Source organism: Trichechus manatus, unplaced genomic scaffold (assembly GCF_000243295.1).
Source record: "Trichechus manatus latirostris isolate Lorelei unplaced genomic scaffold, TriManLat1.0 scaffold00041, whole genome shotgun sequence".
Classification (NCBI taxonomy): Eukaryota; Metazoa; Chordata; class Mammalia; order Sirenia; family Trichechidae; genus Trichechus; species Trichechus manatus.
This window is the reverse complement of record NW_004443977.1, coordinates 15,024,069-15,041,628: the sequence shown is the minus strand read 5'-3', so window position 1 is coordinate 15,041,628 and position 17,560 is coordinate 15,024,069. Positions and strand designations below refer to the sequence as shown.

Sequence of the window (17,560 nt, the reverse complement as noted above, 5' to 3'; positions counted from 1 at the left end):
GCACAGCCTGCCCTGGACCCAATCTGAAACAGTGGTCAAAATGTGCCATTTTGGGTGGGTGACATGTAACAAGTTTGGAGGAGCTAAAAGTTTAAATTCTGGCATGTAGCAAGTTTATTTTTTTATCTTTATTGTGTTTTAAGTGAAAGTTTACAATTCAAGTTAGTCTTTCATACAAAAATTTATACATACATTGTTATGTGACCCTAGTTGCTTTCCCTATACTGTGACAGCACACTCCTCCTTTCCACCCCTGATTTCCTGTGTCCATTCAACCAGTTCCTGACCCTCTCTGCCTTCTCATCTCACCTCCGGATAGGAGCTGCCCATTTAGTCTCATGTATCTACTTGAGGTAAGAAGCACACTCTTCCCAATTATCATTTTATGTCTCTTAGTCCCATCTAATCTTTGTCTGAAGAGTTGGCCTCAGGAACAGTTTTAGTTTTGGGCTAACAGAGAGTCTGGTGGCCATGTCTTCCGGGGTCCCTCCAGTCTCAGTTAAACCATTAAGTCTGGTCTTTTGACTAGAATTTGAGTTCTGCACCCTACCTTTCTCCTGCTCCATCAGGGACTCTTTGTTGTGTTCCCTGTCAGGGTGGTCATTGGTGATAGCCAGGCACCATCTAGTTTTCTGGTCTCAGGCTGATGAAGTCTCTGGTTTATCTGGCCCTTTCTGTCTCTTGGGCTAAATTTTCCTTGTGTCTTTGATGGTATTCATTCTCTTTTGCTCCAGGTGGGTTGGGACCAATTGATGCATCTTAGATGGCCGCTTGCTAGCTTTTAAGACCCAAGATGCCACTCACCAAAGTGTGATGCAGAATATTTTCTTAATAAACTTTGTTATGCCAGTTGACCTAGATGCCCCTTGAAACCATGGTCCCCAGACCCCTGCCCCTGCTGCTGTGTCCCTTGAAGTGTTTGGTTGTATTCAGGAAACTTCCTAGCTTTGGTTTAGTCCAGTTGTGCTGACTTCCCCTGTAGTGTGTGTTGTCATTCCCTTCACCTGAGATAATTCTTGTCTACTGTCTATTAGTGAATACCCCTCTCCCTTCCTCCCCACCCTCATAACCATCAAAGAATGTTTTCTTCTGCATTTAAACCTTTTCTTGGGTTCTTATAATAGTGGTCTTGTACAATATTTGTCCTTTTGTGACTAATTTCACTCAGCATAATGCCTTCCAGATTCTTCCATGTTATGTTTCACGGATTCATCGTTGTTCTTTATCTTGTGCAGTATTCCATTGTGTAAATATACCATAATTTGTTTATCCATTCATCCATTGATGAGTACCTAGGTTGTTTCCATCTTTTTGCTATCGTGAACAGTGCTGAAATGAACATGGGTGTGCATGTATCTATTCGTGTGACAGCTCTTATTTCTCTAGGATATATTCCAAGGAGTGGGATTGTTGGATCGTATGGTACTTCTATTTCTAGCTTTTTAAGGAAGCACTAAATCGATTTCCAAAGTGGTTGTACCATTTTACATTCCTGTTAGCAGTGTATACGTGTTCTAGTCTTGCCATAACCTCTCCAACATTTATTATTTTGTGTTTTTTGGATTAATGCTAGCCTTGTTGGGGTGAATGGTATCTCATTGTAGTTTTGATTTGCATTTCTGTAATGGCTAATGATCGTGAACATTTCCTCAGGTGTTTGTTAGCTGCCTGAATGTCTTCTTTGGTGAAATGCCTGTTCATATCCTTTGCCCATTTTTTAATTGGGTTATTTGTCTTTTTGTTGTTGAGGTTTTGCAGTACCTTGTACATTTTAGAGATTAGGTGCTGACTGGATTTGTTGTAGCCTAAAATTTTTTCCCAGTCTGTAGGTTGTCTTTTGCTCTTTTGGTGAAGTCTTTTGATGAGCATAAGTGTTTGATTTTTAGGAGCTTCCAGTTATCTAGTCTCTCTTTTGGTGTTTGTACATTGTTACTTATGGTTTGTATTCTGTTTGTGCCATGTATTAGGGCTCCTAGCGTTGTCCTTATTCTTTCCTCCATGATCTTTATCATTTTAGATTTTATATTTAGGTCTTTGATCCATTTTGAGTTAGTTTTTGTGCATGGTGTGAGATATGAGTCTTGTTTCATTTTTTTGCAGATAGATATCCAGTTATGCCAGCACCATTTGTTAAAGAGACTGTCTTTTCCCCAATTAATGGACTTTGGGCCTTTGTCAGATATCATCTGCTCATAGGTGGATGAATTTACGTCCGTATTCTCAATTCTGTTCCATTGGTCTATGTATTTGTTGTTGTATTAGAACCAGGCTGTTTTGACTACTGTGGCAGTATAATAGGTTCTAAAATCAGGTAGTGTAAGGCCTCCCACTTTGTTCTTTTTCAGTAATACTTATCCGAGACTCTTCCCTTTCCATATGAAGTTGGTGATTTATTTCTCCGTCTCTTGAAGTTGGTGATTTATTTCTCCATCTCCTTAAAAAATGCTGTTGGGATTTGTATCAGGATTGCATTGTATCTGTAGATCGCTTTGGGTAGAGTAGACATTTTCACAATGTTGAATCTTCCTATCCATGAGCAAGGTATGTTTTTCCACTTATGCAGGTCTCTTTTGGTTTCTTGCAGTAGTGTCGTGTACTTTCCATTGTATACGTCTTTTACGTCTCTGGTTAGATTTATTCCTAAGTATTTTACCTTCTTAAGGGCTATTGTAAATGGTATTGATTTGGTGATTTGCTCTTCGAAGTTCTCTTTGTTGGTGTAGAGAAATCCAACTGATTTTTGTATGTTTATCATGTATCCTGATACTTTGCTGAAATCTTTTATTAGTTCCAGTAGTTTTCTTGTGGATTCTTTGGGGTTTTCTGTGTATAAGATCATATCATCTGCAAATAGAGATACTTGGACTTCTTTCTTACCAATTTGGATGCCCTTTATTTCTTTTTCTAGCCTAATTGCTCTGGCTAGGACCTCCGGGACAGTGTCGAATAAGAGTGGTGATAAAGGGCATCCTTGTCTGGTTCCCATTCTCAAGGGGAATGCTTTCAAACTGTCTCCATTTAGGATGATGTTAGTTGTTGGCTTTATATAAATGCCCTGTATTACGCTGAGGAATTTCCCTTCTATTCCTATTTTGCTGAGAGTTTTTATCAGGAATGGGTGTTGCACTTTGTCAAATGCCTTTTCTGCATCGATTGATAAAATCAGGTGGTTCTTGTCTTTTGTTTTATTTATGTGATGGATTACATTCATTGATTTTCTGATGTTGAACCATTCCTGCATACCTGGTATGAATCCTGCTTCATCATGGTGAATTATTTTTTGATATATTGTTGAATTCTATTGGATAGAATTTTGTTGAGGATTTTTGTGTCAATGTTCATGAGGTCTGTTGGTGTGTAATTTTCTTTTTTTGTGGTATCTCTACCTGGTTTTGGTATCAGGGTTATGCTTGCTTCAGAGAATGAGTTTGGGAGTATTCCATCCTTTTCTATGCTGTGAAATACCTTGGTAGTAGTGGTGTTAACTCTTCCCTGAAACTTTGGTAGAATTCTCCAGTGAAACGGTCCGGGCCAGCATTTTTGTGTTGGGAGTTTTTAAATTACTTTTTCAATCTCTTCTTTTGTCACGTTTATTTAGTTGTTCTACCTCTGTTTGTGTTAGTTCAGGTAGGTAATGAGTTTCTAGAAATTTGTCTTTGTTAGAGTACAAGTTTTCATAGTATTCTGTTATGATTCTTTTAATTCCAGTTGGGTTTGTTGTGATATCACCCATGTCATTTCTTATTTGGGTTATTTGCTTCCCCTGCTGTTTTTCTCTTGTCAGTTTGGCCAGTGGTTTATCAATTCTGTTGATCTTTTCAAAGAACCAGGTTTTGGTCTTGTTAACTCTTTCAATTGTTTTTCTGTTCTCTATTTCATTTAATTCTGCTCTAATTCTTACTATTTCCTTTCGTCTGGCGCCTGAGGGTTTTTTACTGCTCTCTTCCTACTTGTTCATGTTGTGGGTTAATGTTTTGATTTTGGCCCTTTCTTCTTTTTGGATGTATGTTTTATTGCTATAAACTGACCTCTGAGCACTGTTTTGCTGTGTCCCAAAGGTTCAGGTAAGATGTGTGATTCTATGAATGTCCTTATTCCATCCTTAATTTCTTCTATAACCTAGTAGTTTTTGAACAAGGTGTTGTTCAGTAGCAAGTTTCTTTCAATGAGTCACTAAGAGGATTGGCAGTGTGAGTGAACTTTCATCCTGAAAACATCTGTAAATGACACCTAGGAAACTTCAGTCTGGCAAATATTATTTACATGAGGTAAATCTATACACTGGTAAAATCTGTAATAAAGGTTGATCACTGAAGACTTAAGCTTAGAGAGAAGGCAGCTTAGCTTGTGGAAGAGGAAACTGTATATGGCTGTAGCTCTTTTATAAGACAAATACATGACGATGGAGAAGAAACAGTGGATGTCCCTTCTCTCAGTGGCTGGAAACCAGTTGCTGTTAGGTTGACTCCAACTCATGGTGACCCCATATGTGTCTGAGTAGAACTGTGCTCCATAGTTTTTTTTTGTTTTTTAAATTTTATTTATTTTCTTGTTGTTATTGAGAATATACACAGCAAAACATAACACCAATTCAGCAGTTTCTACATGTACAATTCAGTGACATTGATTACATTCTTGGAGTTGTACAACCATTCTCACCCACCTTTTCTGAGTTGTTCCTCTCCCATTAACATATACTCACTACCCTCTAAGTTTTCTATCTAATCTTTTGATTTGCTGTTGTCAGTTTGATCCCATATAGATTAATCTTGAAAAAGCACACTGTTCAAGGAAGACATATTTACTAGTTAAGCTAAACTATTGTTTGGTTTTAAGAAGATTTCAGGGAATATTTTTGGTCTAAAATTTAAAGATTATCTCAGGGCAGTAGTTTCAGAGGTTCATCCAGCCTTCATGGCTCCAGAAAGTCTGGAGTCCGTGAGAATTTGAAATTCTGTTCTACCTTTTCCCCTTCTTGATCAGGATTCTTCTACAGAATCTTTGCTCAAAATGTTCAGTAAAGGTAGCCGGTTAGCTTCTAGTCTTGTGGCAAATGGGGCAGTTGTCATGGAGGGATTTAGCCTCACATTCCATTTCCTCCTCAGATTCCAGACTTTTCTTCTTCCTCTTTTACTCCAGGCAAATAGAGACCAATTGTTGTGCTTTGGATGGCTGCTTGAAAGCTTTTAAGACCCCAGGTACTACATAAGGAACTAGACGGTAGAACAGCATCACTAAACACGTTATTAGGCCAATTACCAGGGATGTCCCATGAAACCAATATCCTAAACCTCCAAACGAAGGAACGAAATCCCATGAGGTTTTTGGTTGTACATGAACAGGCTCAACAGCTATTCTTTTGTTTGTTTGTTTTGTTTTTTGTCGTTATATCTATCAGACAGCTTTTGCCAATTCAACTTTTTACAGGTGTACAACTTATGGACAGCAGTTTGCAATAATCGGTTATGCAACCCTGCCCTTAATCAATGCGATTTCTCCATCACCATAAACCAAAACTCAGTACTTCATAAACAGTAGCCCAACCTTTCCCCTCCCTTCTGTGTTGGTAACCACCAATAAACTTTAGTCTCTATACCTTTGCCTTTTCTTGTCTTTTTATATAAGTGAGCTCATACAATATTTGTTCTTTTGTGATTGATTTATGTCACTCAGCATAAGGTCTTCAAGCTCTATCCATATTGTAGCATGTATCAAGACTTCATTTCTCCTACTGGCTGAGTAGTATTCCATTGTATGTATGTACCATACTTTATTTATCCATTCATCTGTTGATGGTCATTTAGATTGTTTCCATCTTTTGGCTATTGTGAATAGTGCTGCAGTGAGTGAACATTGGTGTACATGACTCTGTTTGAGTCTCTGCTTCAATGGATGATATTTTGAAAGTAGATCACCAGAGCTTTCTTCCAAGGTGTCTCTGGGTGGACTTGAAAACCTCCAACCTTTCGGTTAGCAGTAGAGCGTGACCCTCCAGTGGAGCACAGACACTCCTCAATTTTTAGAAAGCACCTCTGATAGGGGCCCAGACCAAAGGGAGAAGCTTGAGAGGCAGCAGCAGTGGAAGGATTGCCTTGTGGTTTTCAGAGAAGGTTAGAGGAAGAAAATCGCAATAGTTGTTAAAGGCTCATCCCTGCATGCAAATGTAAGCCATGGAGCCCTGAAATGAGTGCTGAGACCAGTTGTGTGTAACATTTTTTTTATAACTGATCTAGCAGAGAGAACATGGTAGCTTGATCTCGCAGTTTGTGGTACCATTAAGTCTTCTGACCAGGAAACTGTAAAACCAGTTAGGATAAGCTGCCAGAAGATCTGGCAGATAGACCAAGTGCTAGTTGAGTTTATTGCATCTGAAGAAAAGTAAACCCATTTGTAAGCTTATGATGCCAAATAAAATCCTGGGCTTTATTAGGAAGGCTATTGCAAGAAAACCATAGTGCTCCCTAACCCTTATAAAAAATCCAAGGCAATTCTCTACCCAGAATATTATACAGGACTAGTTGCATTTCTCAAAATTTAACAGTTCCATCAATACTTACTGAGTCCTTATTATGAGCAAGGAATGAGTTTAGGTATGATCCAAGATGAAAGCCATTGTATAAAAAGGAGCTAAAGAGCTGAGACTCCTTGACTCCAAAGGTGAAGGCAGCTTGTTTTCCTTATGTGACTCTGAATGACTGAAGAAAGTTGTGCTAAGAGGTTCTCCAACCACATGACTTGCTCTAAGTGGCCATCTTGCCTCCACTAGGTCCCTGTATCCTTGTATAAAGCAATTAGGAACTTATTGTGATGTGCGTGTGTGTGGTGTGCATGTATGTTCTCTGGAAACGCTGTAGGTGGTAAATGCCAGCTACTGTATAGGTAGACTTTCAGGCAATCTTGCTACTTTTAGAACTTTGCCTTATCCTTAGTCTTTTGGGGAAATGATAGCCCAATCTGCTGCTCTCAGGCATTCTCTGAGGAGAACTGGCTGGGTCCTTTTTGGAACCCACCTTTTAAGTTACAGCTTTCCCTATTTTGCTAAATTGGTTATCACTCTCCTGTCTCCTACTGTCTTGCAAAGACTTGAAATCTCTTGCCTGTTATTGTCTCCTCTCCCATTTTCTTTGTCTTTGTGGGTTAATAACCTTTTCAAAATTCTACTGTTGTCATTTTTGTGGTGGTTTGTGGGGAGAAGAGTTAAAGGCTTGTGGTCAATTCAATATGTTTACCTTCAAATCGCTTTTGATGCCTTATCACAACTGTAATCTTCTCAAGGTAAAAGACTCTTGTTTTTGTATTGCTTATAGTGGGTGGTACAATGCCTTGTGTACAGTAGGGCTCAGTAAATACTGGTTGAATGAATAAATGATTTACTTCTTAAGATCTCTCTGAAGTACAATTATTTTGACTGTTGATGTAATTATTTGCCCTGAGATCATCTCAGGTTAATCTTGAAATGCCAGCATTGATACTTGTGAATGAGTGAAATATTTTTTTTTTTTTTACCATTTTACTTGTCTGTTTAATCTGTCAGCATTAAAAAATGTTTGAATTTATTCCTGTGTCAAAGGGTTATATTTCTGTTTTTTCTAACAGACTTAGCAACTTCGTCTTATACTGCCCTTTTTGAAGGCTAACTTTCTATTTAAAATACAGTGGTTTGACACACCCAGAGTTTCATTCCAAATGGTTGCTTCTCATACACTGAAAAAATATATATGAGCATTCTTCCTGGTACCCAGCTTTCTCTAAGTGTTTAAATATTAACACTATTAAATAAAAAGCTGTTTTTCTGGTCCTAGAGATACTGTTAACATTTCCTTACTGACTAGATTTGTGTTTGAACATTTTTTTTCTGACTTTTTATTTTTTTAAATTTTTTTTTTTTCATTGTACTTTAGAAGAAGGTTTATAGAACAGGTAGTTTCTCATTAAACTGTACACATATTGTTTTATGACAATGGTTAACAACCCCATGACACATCAGCCCTCTCCTTTCTTGACCTTGGGTTCCGTGTTACCAGCTTTCCTGTCCCCTCCTGCCTTCTAGTCCTTGTCCCTGGGCTGTTGTGCCCCTTTAGTCTCATTTTGTGTTATGGGGCTGTCTAATCTTTGGCTGAAGGGTGAACCTTGGGAGTGACTTCATTAGTGAGCTAAGAGGGTATCCAGGGGCCGTACTCGGGTTTTCTCCAGTCAGGCCAGTAAGTCTGGTCTCTTTTGTGAGTTAGAATTTTGTTCTACATTTTTCTCTAGCTCTGTCCAGGACTCTGTTGTGATCCCTGTCGGAGCAGTCAGTGGTCGTAGCCAGGCACCATCTATTTGTACTGGACTCAGTCTGGTGGAGGCTGTGGTAGTTGTGGTCCATTAGTCCTTTGGGCTAATCTTTTCCTTGTATCTTGTTTTCTTCGTTCTCCCTTGTTCCCCGAGGGGTTAGACCAGTGGAGTATCTTAGATGGCTGCTCACAGGCTTTTAAGACCCCAAACACTACTCACTGAGGTAGAATGTAGAACATTTTCTTCAGAAACTATGTTATTCTGGCTGTTTTTTTAAACCTCATTTTGGATGACCTCTTTACTAGCACAATGTCAAGGTCTTCATCGTCGTCTTCCTTTTTTTTTTTTCTTAAACCACAACCAATAGTAAGAAATGCATTTTACACCACTGTTATTGTTGTGTGCCTGCAAGTCGGTTCTGACTCATAGCAAGCCTATATTTCAGAGTAGAACTGCCCCATAGGGTTCCCAAGGCTGTAATCTTTTATGGGAGCAGGTGGCCAGCTCTTTTCTCCTGCCAAGCCACTGGTGGGTTCGAACTGCCGACCGTTCAGTTAGTAGCTGAGCACTTAACCATTGCACCACCAGAGCTCCTTTTACAACACTACCTAGATTAAATACATGCAATTAGAACAAACATTTTTTTTGAAATATTACTGCAACTGTTCTGATATGTTTTGTCCTGTTCTACTCTATTTCATTAAAAATGCTGGCTGTGAGCCGCTGAATTGGTTTTACAACCTATCGAATAACAGTCTGCTATTGCAAAAACAATGTTCTAGTTAATGTAAATAAAGCGTGAACCATAGGTTTATGCTTCCCTGTGCCTTCGCTTTCTTTCTTTATTTCATTGCTAGAATTAAATAGCGTTTTGAAATTAGAGGAAAAAAACATTAGTAGGACTTCTCCATCCTAACACAGCAATGATGACCATATTTATATGCTCCTTATCTACTGCCTTTGTCTCATGCACGTGTAGCTGGCATTATAGGGATGGTTCACATCATACTCTGTGAACCCATTTTGTCTAGTTTCAAAGTCCATACTCTTTTCCCATACTACAGTCTCCTGGGTAGCGTGCGGTCTCCTTGAGGTGTAGCTTTATTTATTGAAGAAACTTTGACATTTACTTAATATTAGAACTTCAGATAGAATGTTGACTGATTTTTATTAAGCATGCTGATATTCTTTTTATTAAGCATTTTTTTTCTGATTGTAAAATCATGCATGTGAATTTTTGAAAATCCAGGCAAGTATAAAGAACATTTATAAATTCTACTATTCCAAGATAACCATCATGAAGAACTTAGTGTATTTCCCTCATGTAATTTTTATGCAAGTGTACTTTTACATTGTTGCTACAATACTACAGGTACAATTTTATATTTTTATAGTTCTTATTTAGTGTTATCTCATAGGCTTCTCACTTCATTAAAATCATTTAACAAATATTAAAATTTAGTATTGAATATTTAGATATTTTCCAGTTTTATTCATTTGTGCGCTTATATAAAGAAATGCAGTAAATATCTAATACTTTAATATCTATCTGCATTATAAGGCACAGCCTTAAGATAAATTTAAAAAATAGACTTACTGGGTCAAAGGACGTGGTTACTTTAAGATTCTTGATACTTAGTGCTGAGACACTTTTCAGGAAGATCAGTACCCTAGAGCAGCTCACTGATGTTTTAAAGCAGAGAGAAACTTGTGTTTATTCATTATCTACGTGTAAGTAGCCCCAGAAGAAAGGGGTATAGATTAACAGCGTAGGAATGATGAAGCTACACCCCTGAACAGGTAGGTAAGGGTAGAAAGCAGAGCACGAGAAGATGCTGTGTTCCCTGATGGAGGAAGAAAATAGTTTGGGTTGGGCATGGCTGTGACCAGGTGTGTGTATATGGGTGTGTGGGTGTGGGAGGAGGTGAGGAAACCCCACACAATGGCTTTTATCCTCTGCTTACAGTCAGGGAGTGAGGATGGAGATAGGAAATATGAGGGGCATGGTAGTGACTTGGAATAACCCATGGTGGGGATAGAAGGCAGAGCTCTTGCCCCTTTACGTGAGGAGGGACATGGGAAACGTTTCCAGATAACACTGGAGATTCAGCTGAGTTGGGATATCATGCATTTATATTAGCACCAATCTGTGAAGACTTCTATGAATTTTCTCAGGAGTACCTGGAGCCTTGGTAAAGAAGCAAACATGAGAATAGCTGAACTAATGCTGTTTGTAAATTTGCAAATTGGGTGCAGAGGTTGGAAAAGGGGCTAAAGAGCTGAGAATCTTAGCTGTAGTGTTGTTTAAGTGATGTCTACTGTGATCCAGGTTGTCAGGGGAAGGCCTAACCGGTTGATGGAATTGGAGGAAAGGAACATATTCTATGTTTTTATATTCGCATCCAGATCCTGAAATACAGGCTAGTCCTGAAAAGGTGATATTCATCGTGTGACAGTGTTAGGGTCAGGAAAAGGTTCCTGGGTCTCTCTCTTCTTGGAAGCTGGTTGTGGGTCCGTTTCATGGGTTTAGGTCAGGAGCAGGGAGATTTGCAAACATTAAAAACCAAAGCTTCTATTGGAAGCCTTTACTGTTCATCTTTAACCAGAAGTAAGATGCTACCAGTGGTTCAGTGCAGCAAAGTAAGTGGATTGTTACTAGGCTGCTGCATGCTTTCCCTCAAAGACCTAACAGAGCTTATATAGTAGCCGCCCTGGATGTAGTTTTTTGTGTTCTGGGTCAAAGTGAGAATTTTGGGCTGGGACCAGTTAGTTCAAGGATTGCTTTAGTGGATACACTGAGGACAAGGAATGCTTGGACTAACCTGACATGTTTGGAGTTGAGGGATCATCTCTAGTAGAACTAGACCCCTTAAGAAGGACGCCGACAGAAGTGGCTCCTTCTGGGTGGGGGTGAGGGGACTTGTGGAGCCAGGTGTCCACTTGAAGACAAAGATTTAGGCCTAATGTAAGAAGTCAGTGCTGCTCAACACACTTCACTGGGTTTTATGGTTATTTCTGGAGTTGGTTTCCCCTGGGAGAGTATTCCCAGTCTCTCCATTGCTCTTCTCAGCAACATTATTGAAAGGAATGTCTGGGTATTATTTTCTAAAGTCAGATGAAGTTTGTTTATGACATCAACTTGAATATAAGTTGGCTCTTAGTAAATATTGAAAAGGCCCTGTGCTTGCCTTTTTTTTTAAACTACTCTCAAGCTAATGCTAGTCAAAAATATTTGACTAACCTCTTGAAATACATTATTCAAATGTGTCTTGAATGACTAAATTGATAAATTGGATAAATTTAATTGCTAGAGGTGATGAACTCTTGTGAATCACTACAGTTCATTCTGCCAGTTCTCTAAGGCGACACCGCTAAATCTAGAGGTAACAGTCACCGCAACACAAGCTACCCTTGTTCGCACAGCAGGCCCCAGAACTTGAGAGGACCAGTCTTTCAACACTGTCATATGTGATGGAATTTTTAGATAAACTTGAGTCTATTTGTTGCTTCTACTGAATTTGGACACACTTTTACATTTCATATGGGCTTTATGGATGTGTGTATCATGTTCCTGATCATCCTCTCTCCGAATTCGTTGTTAGAATGAAAAATTGTTCTTTGTTCATTGTTTTACATTGCTAATCCATGCTAAGAAGGCAGGCACCTGATCCTAAAATGAGGTTGCAACACAGAACTAGAAAGTAATCCACCATTAAACTCAGCTGTAGTTCCAGCCTTTCATGGGAGCTTTGAGAATTGATCTGGATGTACCAATTTAGAAGTAGTGTTTAGCCTATGGAGAAATCCCAAAGGCCCTCAACAATGATGATTATTAGGTCACAAAATAGAACCAATAGGAGAGGACATAAAACCGGTGTTGTTTCTTCTGGAGGGAAAAGACTAAGAGTAGACGTAAAGGCTGTCTTCAAATATATGAGGCTGCCTGGGTGATGCAATTGGTTAAGCACTTGGCTACTAACTGAAAAGTTAGTGGTTCGAGTCCACCCAGAGGTGGCTCAGAAGAAAGGTCTGGTCGTCTACTTCTGAAAAGTCACAGCCATTGAAAACTGTACAGCATACAGTTCTTCCCTGACACACATGGGGTCGCCTTGAGTTGGAGTCGACTCCGCAGTGAGTTTGGTTTTATTTATTTTTGGTTTTAAATATGTGAAACTCAGGATAGGGATACATTTCTGCTTTTTGTATACTCTGTGAAGAAAATAAGGGAAAATTGGCTTAAATTGCAACAGAGGAGATTTTAGGGTAGATGGGAAGAAAACATTTTCTGACAGGAAAGGCAAAGTGAACTACCAAGCAAGAGTGCTGATTTCATTTCTCTACTGGAATTCTAACTAGTCACTAGACATTGGATTGAATAATCTCAATTCATTGGTGATCAAAAGCTAAACCTTTCCCTCAAGATCCTGAGATTTTATGATTTGATAATCATATAATTTTGTACTTTTAGACTGTTAGCCACTTTTATGGTTATTATCTCTGCTTGGAAGCAAAAATACCTTTCTTGGTATGATTCTAAGACAATAGTTACTATGTTCCATTATTGAATTATTTATACCTGCGCTGACAGTGAAATGGGTATTTAAGAAAATGCTGTGTTCTAAACAGATATTTAAAATTCCTGACTGAGGGCCATTTTTCTTAAAGCTTCTAGATGAACAAGGCTTTTAACTTGGTTTGTCTTCTATTGCTGCCGTCTTAGCCCTCAGATCCTCCTTATAACTGCCATTTCCTTTCAAAGACTGAAAAGAAACTTAATAGAAACTATTAAGAGGACCTCAAATTCTGTGGGTTAGGGGTAGAGGAAGCTCTGCGACAAGAACTTGCTTCATTTGGCCTCAGATATCACCACCTAGTGAGTTGTTACGGTTTATGCCATGATTTTCGAACCAAATCCCTTCAAGAAAATGAGTTCAGTGTTTTATATCTAAAAAGATTTTTTTTGTTGTTAGTTTTAAAAAAAAAATTTAGTAAATAGTTTTGGTTTCCAGTATATGTTGTTTCCTCCATGACACAATTAACCAAAACAATGAATTTTGTTTGTTAAAAAAAAAAAAAATCCCACCCCAAAATAGATTCTAAACCTGATCTTTTAATACTGTGGATTGAGAAAACTTAATCTGTCATAAAATTGACAGTTTCTGAAAATCAAATCCACCCTACCTCCAAGGAACCAAAGTAAACTTCTAAATGTCACAATGTCTTCCACGTGTGTAAAGCTTATAAAATTTCATTGAAATATGAATCTTTACTTCAAATACACATTTTGAGACTTCCTTGAAAATAAAGTCAGGGTGCTTCCTGGTGTTGGAAGCACACACCATTTAAATTGTTTAAAAATCCGTTCTGATGCCAAAGACAATTGTAACTTGAGATGATTGATGCTAAAGCTCTGAGCCCAGTATGCCACCACCAAAAAAAAAAAAAAAAAAAAGAGAGACCGAACCCATTGCCATCCAGTTGATTCCGACTCATAGCAAGCAACCCTATAGGACCCAGTAGAACTGCCCCATAGGGTTTCTAGGCTGTAATCCTTATGGAAGTAGACTGCCACATCTGCCTCCCACAGAGTGGCTGGTGGGTTTGAACCACTTACCTTTCAGTTAGCAGCCGAGCGACTTCACCACTGCACCACCAGGGCTCCGAAGTATGCCACAAGATGTATTAAAGAGCTTACATTTGATGCTTGTGTTCTCACTCTTTGCCCTTGCTTCGTCCTTTCCTTTCCTTACTTCTCCTCTCCCTTTTTTTATGTTCTCATTATGTTTCTGTGATTGTGATATGGAACTGGTATGTAATTTTTATTTAAGTAAACTCATACACTGTTCTTAATGGTTTTTTGGCTTGTGAAGGATAAATTTTATGTTTTCTCAAAAAAGTTACACACTTTCTTGGTTTTTTTTTCCCTCTAATGGCTCCGTGGTTCTTAAAAGGAGTTAAAAAAGAAACCCCAAAACAAAAAAAAACCTGACCTGACTTACCTTCCCCTAACATAATTATGCTATATTTATGATGTACACATTTCTCTTTTCTCTGAATGGCTAATAGTAATAACTTGTCAGATGGGCTAGTTTTCATGCTGGTAAGTATTTTAAAATATGTTCAGGATTATGTGCCTTTGCAAATCATGCCACTGAAGTTCAAGGTCTACTCAAAATGACTTGGTTGACCAGGCTCTGGTTTTGCCCCATGCTTTATTTGCTCTAGATACATTTCATGTTACTCTTCAGTCGACAAGGAAAATTACGGCTGCAGAAATGGTACACCACCCTCCCGGACAAAGAAAGGAAAAAGATCACCCGGGAAATTGTTCAGATTATTCTCTCTCGTGGTCAGAGGACAAGCAGTTTTATTGACTGGAAGGAGCTAAAACTTGTTTATAAAAGGTGTGAGTAACTTTATGAGAACTGAAGTTCAAATTTTTGCTTGGGTTTATTCTAATCCTGAACATTTTAGATTGTAACACCAATCTCTTCATTGACTAAAATTTTTGAAAACTGGGGCCCAAATATGTATACCAACAAATTAGAAAAGAATTCTTATTCATTGATTATGCCTTCCATGTACCAGGATGGCACATTATCATACACATTGATAATGCATGTATGCATTTGACAGTTATTTTTTGAGCACCGATTATACTCCTGGTGCTGTTTTAAAGGCTGGGGATACTGCACTTCACAAGACACAACATTCTTGCTCTCATGAGCTTACTTACTTGTTAAACTATTTTAACTTAGTAACAAATACTATGGAAAAAAATGTAGGTTCATGTCATAGAGAGATGGAGACTACGCTTGATTAACCAAAAAAAAAAAAAAACCTGTTGCCGTTGAGTCGATTCCAACTGATAGCAACCATATAGGACAGAGTAGAACTGTCCCGTAGGGTTTCCAAAGGAGTGACTGGTGGATTCGAACTGCCGACCTTCTGGTTAGCAGCCGTAGCTCTTAATCACTGTGCCACCATGTTTGATTAGACAGCTCTTATTTTAGTTATTGTTCATATTTGCAGATGAGTAAATTGAGGCCACAAGAGTATAAATAATTAGTTCCCATTCACAGTAAATGAATGGTAATTGGCAAAGCCAAGATTCATATCCAGATCTTTTCTGGCTCCAAAGACTAGTATTCTTTTTTTACTGTACCGCCTTGCCATGGAGAGAATGTCAACTTAGTGATGAGGGACCTGAAGCCCTGAGAGGTAAATTCATTTTGTCGATAAAGAACCAGATAACTGTTGCTTATGCTAGAACCAGGAGCCCCTGGGTGGTGTAGATGATTAACACACTTAGCTGCTAACTGAAAGGTTGGAGATTGGAGTTCACCTAGAGGCGCCTTGGAAGAAAGCCCTAGCAATCTATTTCTGAAAAATCGGCCATTGAAAACCCTATGGAGCAGAGTTGTACTCTAACACCCATGGGGTCGCTGTGAGTCGGAATCGACTCCACAGCAACTGGTTTTTTAAGCCAGAACCAGGGCACAGCTGACCCGACCCTGCATCTAGCATTATACTGCAACTTCCAGAAGGAAAATGCATACTAGCAATGCTCTTACAAAGGGGATTTATAAACCAAACAGGGAAAAACAGAGATGACCTCCACAGACTGATAATTGAATGGAGTAAATTACCATCAAGTACCTGGGTAAGGCCCCTTCTGATGGTCCAGGTTCAGAGCTTTTAGCACTAGCCTCCTGCAAGATGTCAGTGAAGGCTGTTTTTAATTTACCTCCCGGGGGTGGTGGCAAGACAGAATCCCAGAAAGTAATTGCCAACAGAAAGCTTGCCCCCTCTCTCTGCCTGCTGGTTTTAAAACTTAAGGTTCGTTTCTAAGTTAAATAATTGTATAAAGAATAGACTTTGGTGGTTCTCTCAACAGATACTTACAGGCACCGAGTATCCAACAGCAAACAAGGCAGACTCGGTCAGATCTCTGTCTTCATGAAACCAGTTATCTAGATGGGGGGACAGGCCTTGCAACCGACAGGAAAAAATAGATGCTCTGATGGAGGAGGCACGGGAATACATAGCAAGTACATCCAGTTTGAGAGGATAGAAATTTCCTGGAGGAAATGGCTTCCAAGCTAAGACCTAAGGAGAAATAGGGGTTAACCAGATGAACAGGGGACAGAGAAGAGTATTTTAGGCAGAAGAAACACACGCCCGAAAGCAGAGGAAGGGAGACTTGACAGGCTGGTGGTAGGGAACAGGTACAGAATGATGGGGGAATAGCATGTGAAATGAGAGGGAATGAGGCCCTGAGAGCCTGGGTCAGGGGTTCGCACTTTAGAAAGAACAATTCACAAGTACTGGAGGGGCGTGAGCTGCACCGCATTTACTGTGGGACAGAGGACTCTGACCCACTGATTATGTCTCTTCAAGGTAAAATTTTGTTGAGAGCCTTTCATGTAATTAATAGAAATAATCCAACCACCACGCTTTTACACAATCTCTTACATGTCGGGAGAATACTGGATGTGACAAAAAACTAAAATTCTTCTTGAAGGGGGAGCATCTCTGGAGAGGAGATTTTACATGTTCATTGGGAACAAAACTGTCTTCAGGTTACTTAATGTGACATCGTATTTTACTTTATATTTTTTTCTTTTCAAGGTATGCTAGTTTATATTTTTGCTGTGCAGTAGAAAATCAGGACAATGAGCTCTTGACACTAGAGATTGTGCACCGATATGTGGAGTTACTGGACAGATACTTTGGAAATGTAAGTGTTGTTCTGGTCTATCAGAATTCATCACAATCTCCATCTTTGTTCTTAACTCCAGTTCTATCTTTCATCGGATTCCTCCTCTCTCAAGTCAAAAATACATATTGCATTTGTACCAAGGATCACACTACTACCTCAAATGAGAATACAAGGCTTTCCCCCTTCCTATAATTCTTAACAAACGAAAGATCCCAAACCTTCAAGAGGCTGACAGTGTCTCACTCTTCAGACCACAGACACCCTAGAGACCTTATCAACTCACTGCCCAGTTCACTGAACTAGAACTTAGTTGTGAAGGATTCCTTGATATTCTGTCCCTTAGTCCTCATTGACTTTGCTATCTCTTTTCTAATGTGACTTCCTTTTTCCTCTCTGGCTTCTTTTTTCTAAGTTACAAGTTTTCTTTAATCTTATTTATACTTAAGCAGGGGTGGGGGGTGGGCGGGGAGCCCAAATCCTTTTTTGTTCACATTGGTGTTCAATCTTCTTTCATTTACTGCCAAGTAATATACTATACTGGGGCCCTGGTGGCATAGACGTTAA

At 39.0% G+C, this 17,560-nt stretch overlaps 1 protein-coding gene across 3 annotated transcripts in view; it reads left to right on the top strand.

Annotated features, from left to right (window-relative positions):
* The window catches only part of AP1S3 (adaptor related protein complex 1 subunit sigma 3), a 124,616-nt gene that overhangs the window by 41,870 nt on the left and 65,186 nt on the right, over positions 1-17,560 (top strand). For all 3 annotated transcript variants that reach the window (XM_023731348.1, XM_004376367.2, XM_023731347.1), the window contains exons 2-3: positions 14,500-14,678; positions 16,906-17,014. In XM_023731348.1, the coding sequence (XP_023587116.1) occupies positions 14,500-14,678; positions 16,906-17,014 (288 nt within the window). The remainder of the gene's footprint in view (positions 1-14,499; positions 14,679-16,905; positions 17,015-17,560) is intronic.